The sequence below is a fragment of the Anolis sagrei genome, chromosome 3, assembly GCF_037176765.1.
Source record: "Anolis sagrei isolate rAnoSag1 chromosome 3, rAnoSag1.mat, whole genome shotgun sequence".
In the NCBI taxonomy this organism is placed as follows: domain Eukaryota; kingdom Metazoa; phylum Chordata; class Lepidosauria; order Squamata; family Dactyloidae; genus Anolis; species Anolis sagrei.
The window spans coordinates 76,108,504-76,124,517 of record NC_090023.1 but is presented as its reverse complement, the minus strand read 5'-3'; the positions used below and the strand labels follow the sequence as shown (position 1 = coordinate 76,124,517).

The 16,014-nt window shown below is 39.5% G+C and overlaps 1 protein-coding gene across 3 annotated transcripts in view; it reads right to left on the bottom strand.

Moving 5' to 3' along the window:
* Positions 1-16,014, bottom strand: part of AGPAT3 (1-acylglycerol-3-phosphate O-acyltransferase 3) — a 125,861-nt gene that overhangs the window by 17,669 nt on the left and 92,178 nt on the right. For all 3 annotated transcript variants that reach the window (XM_060770251.2, XM_060770254.2, XM_060770253.2), the window contains exon 2: positions 12,304-12,530. In XM_060770251.2, the coding sequence (XP_060626234.1) occupies positions 12,304-12,481 (178 nt within the window). In that variant the 5' untranslated portion in view covers positions 12,482-12,530. The remainder of the gene's footprint in view (positions 1-12,303; positions 12,531-16,014) is intronic.

The following is a 16,014-nucleotide window of genomic DNA, read 5'->3' as shown; positions in this document are numbered from 1 at the left end:
TTGGAAACTCCAACTAGTCCAGCGGGAGGCAGCCAGAGTACTTACAGGAGCATCATACAGGGAGCATACCACCCCCCTGTTATGTCAGTTCCACTGGCTGCCGATCCAATTCCGAGCACAATTCAAAGTGCTGGTTTTGACCTACAAAACCCTATACGGTTCCGGCCCAGTGTATCTGTCCGAACGGATCTCTCTCTACGTCCCACCTTGGAGTCTAAGATCTTCTGGGAGGCCCTGCTCACAGAGCTTGTGTTTGATAATGTGCCCCATGGAGAACCTATCTCGGGTTTTCTTTGCAAGATTTGTTTAAAAGGATGCTGCCTTTGTCTTCTGAGGCTTAGAGAATATGGTTCGCCTAAAGTCACCCAGTGGATTTTCTTTTTTGAACAAGAATTTGAGTCTTGGTCTTCAGGGTCCCAGTCTAAGACTCAAACTACTGCTTAGATCTTGGGAATCAAGGTATTGTTGGCCTGCACCTCTCAGCATTCCTTAAAAATTGTTACGCCAACTCAAGCGGCATGATTCCCACTCCTGAATCAAAACATGAAATAAATAATGTAAGTCAGTATGCAAAGGGATCTTGCCGAGCACAGAATGTAGTTCAGAGGCAGTCCGAGGTTGACACAGCAATCTATCAACCAAGCAAGGAAGAGACAAGAGGGTAAGCCATATGTCTGTTCCAAATCTCCAAAGCCAAGTTATTTCATTAACACCAGGAGTCCTCAAACTTTTTAAACAGAGGGCCAGATCACAGTCTCTCAAACTGTTGGAGGGATGGATTATAATCTGAAAAAAAATTGAATTCCCATGCACACTGCACGTATCTTATTTGTAGTGCAAACACTTAAAACAATACAATAATTAAAATAAAGAACATTTTAACAAATATAAACTTATTAGTATTTCAATGGGAAGTGTGGGCCTGCTTTTGGCTGATGAGATAGGATTGTTGTTGTTGTTGTTGTTGTTGTTGTTGTTGTTGTTGTGTGCTTTCAAGTCATTTCAGACTTAGGTTGACCCTGAGTGAGGGCCGAGTAAATGATGTTGCAGAGCCATATCCGGCCCTCAGGCCTTATTTTGAGGACCCCCGATTAACAGTTTCCAGGGCTACTGCACAACCTAACATCCAAGGTACAATCCATCTTTCAAGTGTTCAAGACACAATGCTCAAGGCGGTAGCTCCAAAAACTAACATTGCTACCCACAGCTAGGTATTCCACACTTCAGCTGTTTTATGCAGGTCTCTAAAGTGCTCCCACCCGCGAGCCCTCTTCTCAAGCAAATGACTAGATGTCTGCACTTGAATCTGTTCTTAACTGTATCTAGTTCAGAATACTTAATCCATGGTCTCTCATCTCAAAGTCCCGATCCCGCCCTAGCTTTGAGCCCAGAAGAATAGCAAGACTTTTATTGTCCACCTGGGGTTGCTATTGTTTCTCTTACAAAGTAGTGTCCTCTTCTGTCTCTGGCTGCATCTGTTTTTTCCCTCTATTAACACAGGACCCTTCCATACAGCTATATAACCCAGAATATCAAGACAGATGATCCACAATATCTGCTTTGAACCATGTTATCTAAGTCCACACTGCCATATAATCCAGTTCAATGTTCAATGTGGATTTTGGAAGGGGCCTCAGAGGCTGGGAGAAGTAATCCAACTTCCAGCTCCTGGTCAGTACTAACCATGACATGATCAAGCAGTTGGCAAGGACTCTTCATACCATCTGAAATTTGCCTTAAGCCTGTGCTGCACATAGAAGAGGATGGGTTATAAACCCCAAAAGGGAAAAAAAGATGACATTTCTTTCCTTGGGGATTACAAGCACTATTGAGCATTACTGATTCATTTCTGCTACAGTCTGATTTTAAATTACAGCCCATCATATGGCCCAAGGCAAACAGGAACCAGCTTTGTTATTCTTTCCTTGTAACTGCAGCCCTTTGAATCAAACATCATCAGTACTACACACCCACACACAGCTTGAGCGAGATAGGTTTTGCATGAGGAAGGAACCCTTTGGCTGTAATGAACAGCCTGAAGGACTTTTTGAGAATAAGTGCATCCTCCCCCATCCCCAATCCTTTTTGACAGTCTCTACCAACACAAAACAGCTCGAGGGGGAAGTGAAAAGAACATGAAACAGGATCTAAAGACATGTCATAGCCTGAAGGTCTAACTTCACCAATGCTGGAAAAAGCCCAGGGTCTTGGTTTTTCAAACTACTCAAGATTCCAATATTGACAATGAAGAAGTGGAATGCATTCACATTGTGATAAAGCTCTGAGCAAAACTGGCTCTTAAAATCTATCAGTGGCTCCTGATACATTTCTCCAGGAGTAAGTATGGCTTCTCAACTGTGTGGCTTTCAAAACGAAAATGATAGAGATGTACATAATTTATTCCGACCATGGAATACAGAAAAAATGACTGGCCGCCCACTTAGTAAGAAAGAGAGAGAGAGAGAGAGAAAGGGAGAGAGAGAAATTGAATACAAAGAGGTAGCAATTAAAGTGCATCACGTATGGGTTCAACATCTAAGTGTCCCAGGTTTAAATGCTTGAAAAAATTAGCTTTGTATAAATTTGCTGATCACTAAGTATAAAATGGAAGAATTTACTTCTTACCCAAGAGAAGCTTTTTAGTTCTGTGTATTAGAGATTTCAAAAGCCACAAGGTAGGGCATTAATGGCAAAAGATGAAAGAGAACAGCTTCTGGGGAAAAATGCACCCTTGTGTATGATACTTATAAAACTACTTTTAAAGCTACATGTGACAAAATCATCCCGAGTTAATGTGTGGGCGCATGTGTACAACTTCATGTCACCCACCAACATATGAAGTTTATATTCTTGAAATAAAATGAGGATGAGATAAATGTAACTAAAACCTTTACTATATGTGTATCTGAGATCAAACCCCTTTGGAAGTAAGTTAGGCAGCATCGAGCGCAGTGGTTCTCAACCTGTGGGTCCCCAGATGTTTTGGCTTTCAGCTCCCAGAAATCCTAACAGCTGGTAAACTGGCTGGGATTTCTGGGAGTTGTTGGCCAAAACACCTGGGGACCCACAGGTTGAGAACCACTGGTTTAGCAATATCACTCAATCATTATCAGGTACAAAATACACTTGGCATAACCAATATCCAAAATGCAAATAAATTTAGAATATGTTATTTTAGCTGCTGGAACATTTATAATCCCCATCCCCCAAAAGCAGTTTGAAGCCTGAGTCGGGGTGAGCTCCCAACTATCAGCCCTAGCTTCTGTCAACCTAGCAGTTCAAAAATGTGTGCAATGTGAGTAGATCAACAGGCACAGCCTCATTGGGAAGATAAAAGGGTGCCCCATGCAGACATGCTGGCAAAACGTGATCGAAGATGTCTATGGACAACAGACATGGAAAAATGGAACAAGAGCATATCCCCATGGCTGGAGTTGAGCATTGCTTCCACTTGCCAGAGATCTTGTCTGTGTATTGTATATCACTGTGTAAAAAGCATTGAATATTTGCCTTATATGTGTACTGCAATCTGCTCTGACGTCATCCGGGGAGATAAAGCGGAAGGTAAATAAAGTGTATTATTATTATTATTATTATTATTATTATTACTACTACTATTGCAGATGATTTTGAAACCAAAGGAAGGTACATACACACAGTGTTTTTAGGAAGTGGAAATCAAGTCTTCTCTTACTTTGCTCAGCATGTATAAACCTGAGTAACCCAGAACTAGTTCTTTGGATCTAGGCTTGAAATATCACAGGAACCCCAAAGCAGCAGAAATGACATTTTAAGCTAAAATTTCCAGGTACCACACAGGACTGGCCCAAGACATTTTGATGCCCAGGTAAAGAACAAGAAAGCCTCCTCTTCTATGTATAGAATACAACTGGACTGGCAACTGAACTTTTATGAATTCTGAAAATGAGTCAGTATCCTATAATCAGACAGACAACAAGCTAGTTGTAGTTATCTAGTTGATGGATATTTTTTCTAAACCTCATGAACATTCATCAACAATAAGTCTATTAATGATGACATCAGCCTTGTTCATAACCACTGGCCTATTGGCCACCATGGCTAGGGAAGGTCAGACTTGTTGCCTCAAACATTTGGTGGTTAACAGGTGGGCAGTATACCATTAAATACCTCATGCTTATAGTTAAGCTGGTTTCTTTGGGAACACATTACCTATGACATTACAATAGATATAATCATCTGCTAAAGATCTATTTCCTAATCGGGATTCATAGAGTTGGCATAATTGTTTCCTGCATTGATGTTATCTCTGAAGAACAGAGATCACAAATCAGTTAAAACTGTCATAGCTCCTTTTAAAAACAAATCCAATTCCAAAAGTTTCCATGTTGACATAAACAGAAACTTAAAAATAATAAACTGTTCATATTTAACTGGATGTTGCTGGATTGCTTTTGCTTGTAGAGCAAAACCTGAACATGCTGAACCATTTAAGTCATCTGAAGGTAGGCAGAATGAAAAAGGTTGTAATATAGATTCTCCTCATGAATTAAATATGCATTGAAGGGTTTTCTCTATGCAGGAAGTCAGACGAAACATCTGTGGTTCTCTATAACAGGAAGAAGCATTTCAGAGATATACAGCATCAGTGATAATTTTAGTTAAGAGCTACTCAGCAAGAGACTGAAATCTCCTAAGGGAGTGGGTCTGTGAATGACTTCCTCATGGCTAGCATCCCTGGGGGAGGAAAAGGTCCCTGACTCCAAATAATTAGATGGGTGTTTTTAGAATAAACAAACAAAATTGTGTGCTATGTATATAACGTTATTTTACAAAAAAAGGAAATTGAAGGTATCTTTGAAGAAATATCTGCAAAAAGATATCTGAATGTAAACAACTCAGTTTGGACAACATGCGTAAACACAGTTGAAGGTATTTGTACAAGGGTCACATTATGGTGTAGTGAAATGTTGTCTCTTTTTAAATAGCAAAATTAACATTTCCTTTGGGGGATTTGCGATATGTTAAAGCTGTGGATGGTTAAATCTGTGGATACCGAATCCATGAAAAGGAGGATGGAGTGTACTAGCATTCAAGGAATTCAATCACTGGGTCTTAACCTTCAACCTTGTATTCATTTTGGACTTCTGAATCTCAAATCCTTAACCACTGGCCACATTGGCTGAGGCTCTTGGAAACTGGAAGCCCAAAATGGGTTGTGTGTTATTCCTTTCACCCTGTCCATCCCCTGTGATCTTGAGGGAGAAGCTGTCCTGCTTGTGCAATGAACTGCTTTGGTCAATCTGGCAGTCATTCAGAAATGGATATTCAACAAAGTTTTCTTTGACTTATGGAATACGCTGCCCTCTGGGATGAAGGCCTGCATCAACCATTCCAAGTTTCAGATGTCTGCTAGACATGGTTTTCTTCTTTCAAGCTTCCTCAAAGTAGTTTCATTGGTCAAATGTATCAATAATCAGTCTTCTTGATATAAATATGAGATGGGACATTTTAAAAATGATTTTTACACGCTGTTGTTTATAAAAGTCACCATGGTGTAGTGGTTTGGGCATTAGCCTACGATGCTGGAAACCAAAATTTGAATTTCCACTCAATCTTGGGCAAGTGACACCCACTCAGCCAAGCAGGAAAGTGAAAGCCAATCCCCCTGGATCCCGATCTTGTCAACAAAACCTTGTGATTATTCACCTTAAGGTCGCCAAAAATCAGAAATGACATGAGGGCACACACCAACTGTTTACACGTGCATAACATTGATAACATTCCTTTACTATGTGTTCTTTGGAAAATAAATATGAAGCATTTTTTAAGAACTTCATCAAAAACTTGCATATTTCAAGATGCAACTCTTCCAGGGATGCATTATGCTGTGTGGAAGTTTTGATCTTTGTATGCTTCATTTCTAAATATGTTGATATCAATCTATATGCCTAAAATAAATGGCAAGTACATTGCTACAAAGATGAGAACTAGAAAAATTCCAATCAATTTTCCGAGAACAAAGTGCACTGAGATCTGAAACATATAGGTCCACTGTCTCAACACTAGACAGGCACTGCCAAAGGCCAAAAAGAAAGTCCAAGTAATCAGGGTCACTTTCCAAACGCAGATGCAAGTTTGCCTACAAAAAATCATAGAATTCGAAGGGATCCCAAAGGTTTTATCCTCCAATGCTCTACCAATGTGAGAATGCAGAGCCAAAGCAGCCCTGACAGGTGCTTATCTAACCTCTGAAAAACCTCATCATAGTAGCCTGTTTAAAACAAACAACTTTCCTTCCTCAAGGTACACTGCAGCAATCATTGCATTTCACATCCAGAAAAGACTGATACATTCCCATATGATCAGTCAGCTGAATTGGCCTAGAAGATTAACAATACAATTCAGCTGATATATGTACTATGAGCCACAATACTCCAAGATCACATTTCGCATTCTTGCATTTAAGAATCTTTTCACTGAAGATACCATGAATGGAATGAGTTGGTTTTGGGAAATATTTATTTTGAAATGAGCTTTTGTCACTAGGGCACAGGCAACAGTATTCAGAGACATAGCCAGATTAGTCTGTTTCAGCATCAAAAGATAGAAAGGAATCCTGTAGCACCTTTGAGTATCTGGAAAAAAATCTAATATTTAGCATAAGCTTTCATGGACTTCATCCCATAAAGTAGACTGGAGTCCATGAAAGCTTGTGCAAAGATTCAGGAACAGCCCCAAATGTCCCAAAAATGCCAAAAACGACCTCTGTCTTTACTCATTTGCTTTTTACATTTAGCAAAATGACATAGAGCTCACAAAAAAGGCATTGTTAAGTTTCCATTACTTTAAGAAGCAACATGTCATTGATAATGTTATTATTTGTGATGCACTACTTCCGAGCTCTGCCCCTTATAATCTGCATGGGTTTGACATTCTTGTCCCTCTCTATATTAACCTGTTAATTGGCAAAGTTCATTTTGAATTACAAAAATGATCTTACGTTTACCTTTTATTCACTGCTACCCTTGCTAAAGACAGTCCAAGTTCTTGCTGCACCCAAAAGAAAGAATTGGTTGGTAGTATGATTCCCCTTGGACATAAATAACTCACTAAAGTGGTTCCCAACCTTTTGACCAGGGACCACTTGACCAGGGACCACTCTCCAACATTAGTATCAAAAGGGTTACATATCAATTTCTGGTCAACTTTAGATTCGGTTTGGTTATTTGGGATGCTGATCCTGAAAATTTCATTGGACAAACCACATTGGCTCCAGTTACTGATACTGAATATATGCCATCTGGGAGGAACCATCTGCTCACTCACAGAAAGCCATATTTAAAAAGACTCAGCACTATAAGAGAGTTTCGCGAGACCAGTTGCTCTCGTTGCAACGGTGTAGTAACATTGAGGCCGTGTACCATATTTTAATTCTTGCGGCCCACTGGTGGTCCACGGACCACAGGTTGAGAACCACTGCACTAAAGGATCTGAATCCAAGAGTGAGGGACAACAATTAGGTAGGTCGTACTTGAGCAAGAGAGCTTTAATATACCCAAAGACTACTGAATGTTCACAAGGAGTTTGGCCTAAGTAATTTCCCAATACTCTTTCATAGGCACAAAGACAAAAATAGTACACACAGACATATACCATGTTTATGCCACTGACAGAAGCTGCCAGTTCAGCAGTTTTCAAAATAAGGTCACTGGAGGCAGGAACCTTTAAGGCAACTCTGTCGGGGAAAAAGCTGCATAAAGCAAATGTCCAGGCCCTCTCCTTATCTGTTGGTCATTCAGAGAGAAGGGCCAGAGGTATGGACCAAGGGCATGAAGACTTGTTCCTAAAGCGAGATAGCCACATATGAGATAGCAATTCAGCAATGGTTTGCTGTGCGAGAAGTAGAAAAAGGATTATTTATTGAGCCTGTTAGCTCCTTAGTATTTCTCAGATGAAGAACCAAATGTCTTGTGGCATTTTAAAAGCGAGCTGATCTAAAATAATATTTTGTGCATGTGCTTGCTGTTCACACATTGTCATGGCTACCTCTCTCAAATTTGTGCCTTATGGCAGGCTCTGCATAAAGAATACAGGGGAATAAATGGAACCTAATTCTTTAATATACATTTTAAGGTTTTGCTTCAAATTAACATCTTGCACAAGTTTGCAAGAGAACAATAAAAAAGGTGAATATTTATACAGTTAATTATTCTGATATTTAAGGGAGCAGATGTAGAGGACAAAAAATGAAAGATTTTTGGAAGCAGCAAAAGCTGAAGACTGAGAAGCAAACAAAATGAAACACAACAACTAGGGAAGGCATTTGAAAACATTGAAATCTATACATACAAAAGGATGTTAAAGCTGTAAATTGCCGGTGGCAAGCAGAAGAGAAGCAAAATAAAAGTCTACTGGTTTTCCCACGGGCAGGAGGCTGGAACTGACTGACCAAAAAAGTGTTGTAGCCTAGTCAGATTCTGAGCGTTCAGATGAGGAGGAAGGGGATTCTGGGAGAGATTCGGAGAGCCCAAAAAGAATGGAAGTGGCCCAGAGAGAGCTGTTTTGGAATCTCCTCCTGGCAGTTACTAAGAGACTAGAGAAAGCGAGATCTGTTCCTATGGGAACCTGCCAGAAGTGCAAGCTGAGATAAATGTGAGTGACTAATGTTTGTCTAGGTCAAGGCAGTTGGAGTAGCGGAGACAGAGCATGCAACAAAGACATACTCACTTTCCCCAGAGAATTAGATATAAGAAGTGGAGGAGCAGGTGCATGAGAAATGATATCATGGCAGGAAGTGGTTCCTGCTGGTACAATCTTTGTGAGAGCAACACTGCATTCAGGTAAAGAGGGCTCAGTTTTTTGGTCTGTGTTCTTGGAATTCATGTATTCCAAGTTTCTAAGCTGTTCTTGATTCCCGTTCCTGTGTGGCATAGTTTGCCTGCCTTGGATTCATGTTACCTTGTCTTTGGATGTCTCTGTGGATTGACTTTGGAGATTTTCTTTGAATTGAATTTTGGACTCTCGCTTTTATGGAAATAATCTTTTAAACTTTGATTCTTCCTTTTGAATTTGCTTGCTTTTTATATAATATGTTTTTCATAAACCTTTACTTATTGGATTACTTGGACAGTGTGTTGTTTGTGGTCAAAAGAGGCTTCAGGGCCCTAGTGCAACAGAAAGAGACCTTGTGGTGATTAAAATGTCAACTCAGTGAGTACTGTGAAAAACAAGTAGCCCACACTGGAGATCATTGGTAAAGGGAACAAAAATTAAATCAGCAACATTGTAATGCTGCTATACTCTTCTGCAAAGACATCTCACTTGCAATACTGATTACATTTCTGGTCAATAAATCACAAACTTATTGTAGTTACATTATGAAGATCAACAGTTGATTATGTCAAAATAAATATTTTAAAAGTCTGGAAAGAAAGTGATATTGGTTTGGAAAAGTTGAGGAAAGTTAAATTTATCCCTTCCAGAAAGAAAGGCAGAAATAAAAGTAAATGTCTTGCCAAGACTTTTATTTTTACTTTCAAATGATCCCAGTTACAAGAATTCGGATACTTGTGTACAATTGCTGGGGAAAAATTCCACATTTGTTTGGCAGGCAAGGAAGTCTAGTAGAAAATTTGAAACACTGTACAATACCAAAGAAAGGATCGGTTTGGGATTTCCCCGATATTAAAATATGTGGTGAACTTGTATGAAAACTAAACTTTATGGGACAAAGTGTTACAAGTTAATTAAAGGTAGATTTTGCAATACCACCAGGAACATTTTTGTCGGATATTATGGACTAAGAATTGGATATTAAACTACTTTGATACATAATAACAGCAGAATATTGTTTACTCAAATTCAAACATAGACTGAAGCACTAACGACAGAAAAATAGACTGCAAAACATTACCCAATAAGCTCAAAATTATCAAACTAATGTAGTTTTTAATGTATAAATCAACTGAAGATTTTTTTATAGTAAAACTTAAGTAAATTTTTGAACAATAAGAAAGCTAATGATATAATAATCTGGAATATAGCTTCTAGCAACTCTAGAACAATTACATAGTTGGATCCATAATGGTAGAATATTATACTTTGATTTTTATTTTTCTTTCCTTATACTTTGGACAGGGACAGCACACTACTGCATCTTAATAGGTTAGTGTTTAGTACTTTAGTTAGTGTTTAGTATGTTAGTTTAGTGTCTCAGTATTGTACATTAGTGTAGCTTAGTTTTAGTTCTAGCTATACATATGTGTGCATATTCTTATTTTTATTCCCCTTTCTTTGTTTCCTTTCTTCTTTTATAACCGAAATTGATTGCTTTTGTTTTGAATTATACTCTCTGTGCTAGAATAATATGAATTATGCTGCCTGTGTTAAAATAAAATAATATTTAATCCCCCATAAAGAAGAGGTAGAAGTCAGGGTTAATAAAATAAATACATTTTTGACTGTAAAAAAATATTATAGAGGAAGAAAATGTGCAGAAGGGGCAACTAAAATTCAAGCTATCCCCCGTGATGAAATAGTTATATCCAAAATTCAGGTTAAACCCACCCCCGGTAAAGAAAAGTTTAATCCAAAAGAGGAAATGTAATGATTGCCAAAGTATATACCTTTAAAAGGGGATAAAGTAAATTTATGGAAAGTTCTCCCCTACGAACCATCAAGATTACTAAGATCATCTGGAGAGGCCCTGCTCTCGGTCCCACCGGCCTCGCAAGCGCGCCTGGTGGGGACGAGGGACAGGGCCTTCTCGGTGGTGGCCCCGCGACTCTGGAACTCTCTCCCTCTGGAGGCCAGAACCACCCCATCCATCCTAACATTCAGGAAACGGGTGAAGACGTGGCTGTGGAGTCAGGCCTTCGAGGAATGAGAGAACACCATAGGACCCTGGATGGAAGTTGATGTAGATCCATCTTAATAGGACGACTGACCACTGTAGTTTTAGACATAGTGTTATTTTAAAGTTTTTGTAATTGTGATATATGATATTTTAATGAATGTATATGTTTTTATGGCTGTAAACCGGGCTGAGTCCCTCAATGAGGTTGAGAAGCTCGGTATACAAAACTGTGAAATAAATAAATAAATTCTGAATGGCTATTGATGTTTTCTACTATCAGTTGCTGAGAAACTGGAGCAAAGGGTACTGCTCCCTTATGTCTTGCTTGCATGCTTTCCACTGGCGTCTGGATGGTTACTGTGTGAACAGAATGCTGGACCAGATGGGCCTTTGGTCTAATCCAGTAAGGCTCTTCTTAATGTTCTTATTTCAAGTACCTACAGAAGGGAAGTACCTATGCTAGATTTAAAGACAAGTGCCTCCGTAATGCTGAAAGGGAGGGAGTTCTGGAACAGCTGTGAGAGACACTGGCTGAAGGAGAAAGAACTGAATGGTTCTTTCATACATCCACCACTTCCCAATTTCCTTTTCAAAGAAACTGCCTTGCTCTCATCCACTCTTCCGTATTTTGTCAGTGGTCACTTGAGTGGGCTAATAGGAGAGATTGACCCAAAAAAAGCTGTAAGGACAAAGAGTGACCTACAAGTCTTGTGCGCTAAGGCTATACTTGTAGGTACATAGACTAGCGAAAAAGAGAAGAGATGCTACATGTTGACATTCTTCGTGACAGAATGATCTCTAGACTCTACTACCCATGTGTCCACCTCAAGGCTCACAGATCAAATATGGCCCACAACATAATTTTATGTGGCCTTCCAGATGCTCCTTCAGCATTAGACATCATGACTAAAATTAATGGGAGTTGTAATGCAGTAACACCTGGAAGACTGAAGTTTGTTCTGTTTGGTCAGGAAAGTGGAGTTTGAATTTAGATACAAGGCTTAGGGAAATGACGACGGACTTTAAAATGTCCTTTAACCTTTCCCCAACTTCAGAGCAGTAAGTGCTTCTGGGTTCCACTTTCTACTATCCTCAATTTGCATGGCAGATAATCAAAAGTGAAGGGAGTTGTCATTCAATAACCTAAACTGAGTAAAAACTAAAGAGCACCGACTACTACGTAAAAAATACAATTGTCTCTCTGCATCCAGAGATTCTCCATTCATTGATTCAATGACCCTTTGAAGGCAACCATAAGGTTGATGCGGCCCTCGATGAAAATGAGTTTGACACCCCTGCATTATTAGCTTGCCCTCTATCTGCTCCTGTTGTCCTTATTTGCATATGCATATTCACTCTTGCAGGTCTCCATTGCTCTCAAAGAGCCATTCTCCCTGGTTTCTTAACAACTCCAATCTAAAGAAAAGACTTTCCTAGTTAATGTACAGAAATCAAAGCATACTTACGGCTCCACAATGAGTAGGAAAGGCGACAGTTTACTCGTCGATAAAACTGCTTGTTTATAGGCCAGAGGATTAGCGTGCATAGCTGGATGAAGTTAATGATGAACCCACTCACGACAAAGACAAACCCAATCAGGAGGTGAACTATAAACTGGGTCTTCAGAAATGCAATTAAGCCCATGATAACCACTTAGTTACGCTTGCAAGGTCCTTCACTCAGAATCACCGTCCTACAGAAAGAAGGGGAGAAAGGAAAAACACTTAACACATGAAATAGCCATAATCTAGAACAAGCAAGGATGGGAGATGGCAAGGAAGCAGGAAGAGGGGGATGAAGAGCAGAACCAGATGTTGTTTCTACTGCTGTTGTGGTTGTGCAAAGAGCAGCACGGGACCCATAAAAAAGATTTTTGCCAGCAGGACAACTCCCTTCAGGGTTCTCTTGGTTATAAGTTAAGAATGGGTTAGCACTACATCATCACAAAGTCCTTTTCAAGCAATAGTAAAAGGACACTTGATATTCATGAGTACAGCCCAATTCCCCTGTTATTTGCAGTTCTTTCACAAAAGTAAATTGCTTTTCCTAAAGCCCCGATTTCTGAAGCCATGAGATAAAATCTCAATTTTGCATGATTTTGAACAGAAGAATGAAGTCTCTTGCTTTCACAAGTAAATGTCTGCCTTTTATACAGAGAGAAGTGTTTTGAAAAGTGTTAAAGCACACACAATCAGCATTTTTTTCATGTCAGGAGCGACTTGAGAAACTGCAAGTTGCTTCTGGTGTGAGAGAATTACCCGTCTGCAAGGATGTTGCCCAGGGGACGCCCAAATGTTTTGATTTTTACCATCCTTGTGGGAGACTTCTCTTATGTACCCACATGAGGAGCTGGAGCTGACAGATTCCAACCTGCAACCTGTCAGTCTTCAATCCTGCTGGCACAAGGGTTTAACCCACTGCGCCACCGGGGGCTCCACATGATTGGCTAATGGTTCAGGAAAGAAAGGAGTGGAAGTGGAAAAGAGACTTAGCATTTTTGCTACTAAACATGCCAGCACATCTCTAAGCAAATTTTAAGAATAACAATTAGTAGGAACACTGCACAGTTGGGAGGACATAGGCTAACTTGGATCTCCCCCCATAAGGATGCCTCCTTACTGTGGACCATAGTTAACAGCTCACAGAGGAACCCCCAGTAGCACATTGTGTTAAACCCTTGTGCAGGCAGGACTGCTGATCAATAGGTCAGTAGTTCGAATTCAAGGAAAGTGGGTTGAGCTCCTTCTGTCTGCTCCAGCTTCCCATGCAGGGACATGACAGAAGCCTCCCAACAAGGATGATAAAACATCAAAATATCTAGGTGTCCCCTCCCCTGGGAAATGTCCTTTCAGGTGGCCAATTTGCTCACACCAGAAGCGACTTGCCGTTTCTCAAGTCACTCCTGACACGAAAAAAAGGAGAGAGAAAAACAGCCATAGAGTGGTATTACTGCAAAGCATGGGTAGATAGCTGCCAGGGGTTTAGGTAGGGGCCCACAATGCTCTCACATAGGGCCTTGCAAAATTACCCTAATTTTTATTTTGAATTTGAAATTTTATTTTGAATGCTTCTGGAACATGGCCATACAGCCAGAGAAAACTCACAGCAACCCAGTGATTCCGGTCATGAAGACCTTTGACAACACATCAAATGCTGTTCTTCATAAAATCGAGACCAATTGTTTTATCATATGTAGAAAGCTAAATCTCTTTGGTGACAACGGGTCCAGGGATCCACATTTCAAAGAAGCCGGATGGAAGACTTACAGCAATTTAAGAACCTGAGATAGAAAGACTTTCCTCCACATACACACCCACTCCGGGAATTTTCCATCCTTTTTTGTTGAATTGGTAAAAAAAGTTTACATTTTCTTTTTGGTATTTTTCATGTATTTAGAGCATGTGCCATGGGTGCTACTGAATTTACTTTCTGGAATTTTGTTTGTACTTTTAATGTCTACCACTTCCCACTTTACTTAATCAGAGATAGCAGCTGATGTTTTCTCTCACTAGCAGCAGGCACCACTAGAGGGTGTAGGGAACACAAATAAACCAAATTGCTTCTTCGGAAGGAAACTAGTTTAATAAGACAAGATATATAGACGAGATATATACAGAAGAAACTAGTCTCAGGACACTTTATTCCCAAGTCTTTTTTGCCAATTATCAAAATCTATATAAATAAAAATGTAATGTTCATTTGTGGGATTAACATAACTCAAAAACCACTGGACGTATTGACACCAAATTTGGACACAAGACACCTATCAGACCAATGAGTGACCATCATAAAAACACTGAAAAACACAGTGAAAGAGACTCCAAAAATAAATAAATAAAGAATACATTGCAACGCATGTGCAAAACCACGTATATACACACACATATATACACACAAAACACATATACACAGACTGGCCCACAGCAACTCGTGGCAGGGGACGGCCAATAGTGCATAAAAGTAAAACTTGTTAAGTCAAGATGGTGGTGGGAGGCTGGAAAAGGTGCAGGAGAGCAAGAATTAATGATTGTGAAGGGGAAGGGCTTGTTGAAGTAGTTCTGAAAAAAATACTGGTTATTTATTTATTTATTTATTTTACAGATAGCGCAGATATGACTTTATTCTGAATAAAGAGAAGATCAAGACTGTCTCAAAGACATCTGCACTACAGTTATATCGGTTTCACACTTCTTTGCAATGACTCCACCCTAAGGAATTCTAGGATCTGTAGTTCAGGGAAGCAGGCTAAAGATCTGTAGGATCTTATAAATTCAATAAAGATTACTTTGAAAAAAAATCTGTAGGAGAAAATCCATTCTAAATGAATCAGCCAAGATGTAAACCTAAATTTCATTAGGATGGAGTTGTAATAGTTATGAATACGCAAAGCTGATATAAACTGTAGGGCAATTACACCCTATGTCAGTAGTTCTCAACCTTCCTAATGCTGCAACCCCTTAATAAAGTTCTTCATATTGTGGTACCCACAACCACAAAATTATTTTTGTTGTTATTTTGTAACTGTAATTTTGCTACTGTTATGAATTGTCATGTAAATATCTGATATGCAGGATGTATTTTCATGCACTGGACCAAATTTGGCACAAATACCAGGTACTCCCAAATTTGAATACTGATGGGGTGGGGGGGATCTGATTTTGTCATTTGGGAGTTGTAGTTGCTGGGGTTTATAGTTCACCTACAATCAAAGAGCATTCTGAACTCCATTAAAAAAACCTTGGGAAGTGTCCTACGTTGTGACCATATGCAAAATCGAGCATAGTGATCATGTTTGCTGTGCATTAATCTTGTTATGTATCAAATAACAACAACAAGAACAGCAATAACAATAACAATACTTTATTTATGACCTGTCTTCTCTCAGGACACAGGGACCCAACACTAACGGAATCGTTTACTGTGTATTAATCTTGTTATGTATCAAATAATAATAATTACAACAATAATAACAATTACAAGTCTACATAGGGACCACCAAACGCAGCGCCCAGACACGCATCAAGGAATATGAAAGGCACTGCAGACTACTTCAACCAGAGAAGTCAGCCATAGCAGAGCACCTGATGAACCAGCCTGGACACAGCATATTATTTGAGAACACAGAAATGCTGGACCACACCAACAACCACCATGTCAGACTACACAGAGAAGCCATT